We start from the raw sequence: 6,380 nt of genomic DNA, 5'->3' as shown, positions 1-6,380 counted from the left end.
AACAGATACCCGGGAGTGAGTTACAGACTGGAATCAAATCGAGGGGTTCCGGGTGCTTTATATATAGAATAACAGATACCCGGGAGTGAGTTACAGGCTGGAATCTAATCGAGGGGTTCGGCTGGTTTATATATAGAATAACAGATACCCGGGAGTGAGTTACAGGCTGGAATCTAATCGAGGGGTTCATGGTGAATGCACACATATGTGAGCCAATGTCCGAGTTCTGTGAGGAGCTCACAAGAATACTATGACACCGAGGCCAGTGGTGAAGTGAGTATTTATTATAAAATGGAGCAGTGTGTGCTTTGGTTTTTGAGATTGATGAAAACCCACCCAGCAGTAGATTATAGTCGCACAGTCCACCCAAAGCAGGCTGATTTTTCTCTTTAAAAACGGCTTTTAAAAGGCACAGAAACCATTTCTGGATAAAATAAATCATTGCGACTAAGAGGAAGTCCTTGGCGAACATGTTTAGACAAAGTGCATAGAATTCATTCAGTCCTAGGCACTGAATAGATTGGTAAAAAATGCAATTAACCCGGATTCCACTCTCGTTACACTCAGATTGTCGTGAGTTCCCCAAGCCCGCACAGAACTGGCTGAAGAATCTTCCATCTCTGACCGCTCGTCTGACGCTCTGATGGACGGTTGTGAGTAAAGACGGCATCTGAGGAGCGAGAGTAAGATCACACCGTTACTGAACCTCCGACAGTGCTGCACTCCCTCAGTACTGACCCTCCGACAGTGCGGCACTCCCTCAGTACTGACCCTCCGACAGTGCGGCACTCCCTCAGTATTGACCCTTCGACAGTGCGGCACTCCCTCAGTACTGACCCTCCGACAGTGCGGCATTCCCTCAGTACTGACCCTCCGACAGTGCGGCACTCCCTCGGTACTGACCCTCCGACATTGCTGTACTCCCTCAGTACTGACCCTCCGACATTGCTGCACTCCCTCAGTACTGACCCTCCGACATTGCTGCACTCCCTCAGTACTGACCCTCCGACAGTGCGGCACTCCCTCAGTACTGACCCTCCGACAGTGCGGCGCTCCCTCAGCACTGACCCTCCGACATTGCTGCACTCCCTCAGCACTGACCCTCCGACATTGCTGCACTCCCTCAGTACTGACCCTCCGACAGTGCGGCACTCCCTCAGCATTGACCCTCCGACAGTGCGGCGCTCCCTCAGCACTGACCCTCCGACATTGCTGCACTCCCTCAGTACTGACCCTTCGACAGTGCGGCACTCCCTCAGTACTGACCCTCCGACAGTGCAGCACTCCCTCAGTACTGACCCTCCGACAGTGCAGCACTCCCTCAGTACTGACCCTGCGACAGTGCGGCGCTCCCTCAGTACTGACCCTCCGACAGTGCGGCACTCCCTCAGTACTGACCCTCCGACAGTGCGGCACTCCCTCAGTACTGACCCTCCGACAGTGCGGCACTCCCTCAGTACTGACCCTCCGACAGTGCGGTGCTCCCTCAGTACTGACCCTCCGACAGTGCGGCACTCCCTCAGTACTGACCCTCTGACAGTGCGGCTCTCCCTCAGTACTGACCCTCCGACAGTGCGGCACTCCCTCAGTAGTGACCCTCCGACAGTGCGGCACTCCCTCAGTACTGACCCTCTGACAGTGCGGCGTTCCCTCAGTACTGACCCTCCGACAGTGCGACGCTATCTCAGTACTGACCCTCCGACAGTGCGGCGCTCCCTCAGTAGTGACCCTCCGACAGTGCGGCACTCCCTCAGTACTGACCCTCCGACATTGCTGCACTCCCTCAGTAGTGACCCTCCGACAGTGCGGCACTCCCTCAGTACTGACCCTCCGACAGTGCGGCACTCCCTCAGTACTGACCCACCGACAGTGCGGCTCTCCCTCAGTACTGACCCTCCGACAGTGCGGCACTCCCTCAGTACTGACCCTCTGACAGTGCGGCGCTCCCTCAGTACTGACCCTCCGACAGTGCAGCACTCCCTCAGTACTGACCCTCCGACAGTGCGGCACTCTCTCAGCACTGACCCTCCGACAGTGCGGCATTCCCTCAGCACTGACCCTCCAACAGTGCAGCACTCCCTCAGCACTGACCCTCCGACAGTGCAGCAATCCCTCAGCACTGACCCTCCGGCAGTGCGGCGCTCACTCAGTACTGACCCTCCGACAGTGTGGCACTCCCTCAGTACTGACCCTCCGACAGTGCGGCACTCCCTCAGTACTGATCCTCTGACAGTGCGGCACTCCCTCAGTACTGACCCTCCGACATTGCTGCACTCCCTCAGTAGTGACCCTCCGACAGTGCGGCACTCCCTCAGTACTGACCCTCCGACAGTGCGGCACTCCCTCAGTACTGACCCTCCGACAGTGCGGCTCTCCCTCAGTACTGACCCTCCGACAGTGCGGCACTCCCTCAGTACTGACCCTCTGACAGTGCGGCGCTCCCTCAGTACTGACCCTCCGACAGTGCAGCACTCCCTCAGTACTGACCCTCCGACAGCGCGGCGCTCCCTCAGTACTGACCCTCCGACAGCGCGACGCTCCCTCAGTACTGACCCTCCGACAGTGCGACGCTCCCTCAGCACTGACCCTCCGACAGTGCGGCACTCTCTCAGCACTGACCCTCCGACAGTGCGGCACTCCCTCAGCACTGACCCTCCAACAGTGCAGCACTCCCTCAGCACTGACCCTCCGACAGTGCAGCAATCCCTCAGCACTGACCCTCCGGCAGTGCGGCGCTCACTCAGTACTAACCCTCCGACAGTGTGGCACTCCCTCAGTACTGACCCTCCGACAGTGCGGCACTCCCTCAGTACTGATCCTCTGACAGTGCGGCGCTCCCTCAGTACTGACTCTCCGACAGTGCGGCGCTCCCTCAGTACTGACCCTCCGGCAGTGTAGTGCTCCCTCAGTACTGACCCTCCAACAGTGCGGCACTCCCTCAGTACTGATCCTCTGACAGTGCGGCGCTCCCTCAGTACTGACTCTCCGACAGTGCGGCGCTCCCTCAGTACTGACCCTCCGGCAGTGTAGTGCTCCCTCAGTACTGACCCTCCGACAGTGCAGCACTCCCTCAGTACTGACCCTCCGACAGTGCGGCGATCCCTCAGTACTGACCCTCCGACAGTGCGGCGCTCCCTCAGTACTGACTCTCTGAAAGTGCGGCACTCCCTCAGTACTGACCCTCCGATAATGCAGCACTCCCTCAGCACTAACCCTCCGACAGTGCGGCGCTCCCTCAGCACTGACCCTCCGACAGTGCAGCGCTCCCTCAGTACTGACCCTCCGACAGTGCGGCGCTCCCTCAGGACTGACCCTCCGACAGTGCGGCACTCCCTCAGTACTGACCCTCCGACAGTGCGGCACTCCCTCAGTACTGACCCTCCGACAGTGCAGCGCTCCCTCAGTACTGACCCTCCGACAGTGCTGCACTCCCTCAATGTTTTACACACTATCGCTCTCTAGCCTTGTCCCTCCCCTACACCATCCCCTGTACCGTCTGCTTACCGTCTGGGACGGGCTCACTTCTTTTTCTTTGGTTTCAACGCCTGCAGCCAGTTCGGCGTCGAATTCTCGGACCTGCTGAGGGGACAGTGGGCAAAGGTCAAAGGTGAAGGAGAACCAAATAGCCAAGAACTAGAGACAAGGTCAGTATTGAGCGCGGCAAAAGGTTCTGAGCAAGAGAGAGAGACATAGAGAGAGAGAGAGAGAGGGAGACAGAGACAGTGGGATAGAGAGAGCGGGACAGAGACTGACAGAGAGAGGGAGGGAGAGTGATAGAGAAAGAGGGAGAGCGCGAGAGAGGGACAGAGAGAGAGAGAGGGACAGACAGTGAGGAGGGGACAGAGAGAGTGAGAGAGGGACAGAGAGAGTGAGAGAGGGACAGAGAGAGTGAGAGAGGGACAGAGAGAGCGAGAGAGGGACAGACAGAGCGAGGGAGAGACAGAATGAGAGAGAGAGTCATAGTGAGAGAGGGACAAACAGCAAAAGAGGTACAGTGCATGAAAGAGCGGCAAAGTGAGAGAGAGGGACAGAGTGAGTACCTAGGGGCTCCAGTCCCCAACCCCCAGTCCCCATCTCCCAGTCCCCAGTCCCCATCCCCCAGTCCCCAACCCCCAGTCCCCAACCCCCAGTCCCCAACCCCCAGTCCCCATCCCCCAACCCACAGTCCCCATCCCCCAGTCCCCATCCCCCAGTCCCCATCCCCATCCCCAACCCCCAGTCCCCAACCCCCAGTCCCCATCCCCCAACCCACAGTCCCCATCCCCCAGTCCCCATCCCCCAGTCCCCAACCCCCAGTCTCCATCCCCCAGTCCCCAACCCCCAGTCCCCAACCCCCAGTCCCCATCCCCCAGTCCCCATCCCCAACCCCCAGTGCCCAACCCCCAGTCCCCATCCCCAACCCCCAGTCCCCAACCCCCAGTCCCCATCCCCCAGTCCCCATCCCCAACCCCCAGTCCCCAACCCCCAGTCCCCATCCCCCAGTCCCCATCCCCAACCCCCAGTCCCCATCCCCCAGTCCCCAGTCCCCATCCCCCAGTCCCCAACCCCCAGTCCCCATCCCCCAGTCCCCATCCCCCAGTCCCCATCCCCAACCCCCAGTCCCCAGTCCCCATCCCCCAGTCCCCAACCCCCAGTCCCCATCCCCCAGTCCCCATCCCCAACCCCCAGTCCCCATCCCCCAGTCCCCATCCCCAACCCCCAGTCCCCATCCCCCAGTCCCCAACCCCCAGTCCCCAACCCCCAGTCCCCATCCCCAACCCCCAGTCCCCATCCCCCAGTCCCCAGTCCCCATCCCCAACCCCCAGTCCCCATCCCCCAGTCCCCAGTCCCCATCCCCAACCCCCAGTCCCCAACCCCCAGTCCCCATCCCCAACACCCAGTCCCCATCCCCAACCCCCAGTCCCCAACCCCCAGCCCCCAACCCCCAGTCCCCATCCCCCAGTCCCCAGTCCCCATCCCCAACCCCCAGTCCCCAACCCCCAGTCCCCAACCCCCAGCCCCCAACCCCCAGTCCCCAACCCCCAGTCCCCAACCCCCAGTCCCCATCCCCAACCCCCAGTCCCCATCCCCCAGTCCCCAGTCCCCATCCCCAACCCCCAGTCCCCAACCCCCAGTCCCCAACCCCCAGTCCCCAACCCCCAGTCCCCAACCCCCAGCCCCCAACCCCCAGTCCCCATCCCCCAGTCCCCAACCCCCAGTCCCCATCCCCCATCCCCCAGTCCCCATCCCCCAGCCCCCAGTCCCCAACCCCCAGTCCCCATCCCCCATCCCCCAGCCCCCAACCCCCAGTCCCCATCCCCCAGTCCCCAACCCCCAGTCCCCAACCCCCAGTCCCCATCCCCCAGTCCCCAACCCCCATCCCCAACCCCATCCCCCAGTCCCCATCCCCCAGTCCCCAACCCCCAGTCCCCAACCCCCAGTCCCCATCCCCCAACCCCAACCCCCAGTCCCCATCCCCCATCCCCCAGTCCCCATCCCCCAGTCCCCATCCCCCAGCCCCCAACCCCCAGTCCCCATCCCCCATCCCCCAGTCCCCAACCCCGAACCCCATCCCCCAGTCCCCAACCCCCAGTCCCCATCCCCCAGTCCCCAACCCCCAGTCCCCATCCCCCAGTCCCCAACCCCCATCCCCCTGTCCCCAGCCCCCAGTCCCCATCCCCCAGCCCCCAACCCCCATCCCCCTGTCCCCAACCCCCAGTCCCCAACCCCCAGTCCCCATCCCCAACCCCCAGTCCCCAACCCCCAGCCCCCATCCCCCAGCCCCCAGTCCCCATCCCCCAGTCCCCATCCCCATCCCCCAGTCCCCAACCCCCAGTCCCCAACCCCCATCCCCCAGTCCCCAACCCCCATCCCCCAGTCCCCAACCCCCATCCCCCAGCCCCCATCCCCCAGTCCCCATCCCCCATCCCCCAGTCCCCATCCCCCAACCCCCATCCCCCAGTCCCCAACCCCCATCCCCCATCCCCCAGTCCACAACCCCCAGTCCCCATCCCCCAGTCCCCATCCCCCAGTCCCCATCCCCCAGTCCCCAACCCCCATCCCCCAGTCCCCAGTCCCCAACCCCATCCCCCATCCCCCAGTCCCCAACCCCCATCCCCCATCCCCCAGTCCCCATCCCCCAGTCCCCATCCCCCATCCCCCAGTCCCCATCCCCCATCCCCCAGTCCCCAACCCCCAGTCCCCATCCCCCATCCCCCAGTCCCCATCCCCCATCCCCCAGTCCCCATCCCCCAGTCCCCAACCCCAACCCCCAGTCCCCATCCCCCATCCCCCAGTCCCCATCCCCCAGTCCCCAACCCCCAGCCCCCAGTCCCCATCCCCCAGTCTCCATCCCCCATCCCCCAGTCCCCAGTCCCCATCCCCCATCCCCCAGTCTCCAT

At 62.8% G+C, this 6,380-nt stretch overlaps 1 protein-coding gene across 3 annotated transcripts in view; it reads right to left on the bottom strand.

Moving 5' to 3' along the window:
* Positions 1-263: 263 nt before the first annotated feature.
* LOC121269410 (182 kDa tankyrase-1-binding protein-like) overlaps positions 264-6,380 on the bottom strand; it is a 137,142-nt gene continuing 131,025 nt past the window's right edge. For 2 of the 3 annotated variants that reach the window (XM_041174021.1, XM_041174024.1), the window contains exons 12-13: positions 3,505-3,579; positions 264-670 (exon numbers count right to left, since the gene is read on the bottom strand). In XM_041174021.1, coding sequence (XP_041029955.1) covers positions 3,519-3,579 — 61 coding nt within the window. In that variant the 3' untranslated portion in view covers positions 264-670; positions 3,505-3,518. The remainder of the gene's footprint in view (positions 671-3,504; positions 3,580-6,380) is intronic. The other variant, XM_041174025.1, reaches the window with a different exon arrangement.

This window comes from Carcharodon carcharias, chromosome 24 (genome assembly GCF_017639515.1).
Source record: "Carcharodon carcharias isolate sCarCar2 chromosome 24, sCarCar2.pri, whole genome shotgun sequence".
In the NCBI taxonomy this organism is placed as follows: Eukaryota; Metazoa; Chordata; class Chondrichthyes; order Lamniformes; family Lamnidae; genus Carcharodon; species Carcharodon carcharias.
The sequence above is the reverse complement of the archived record's forward strand: the minus strand, read 5'-3'. Positions and strand labels throughout refer to the sequence as shown.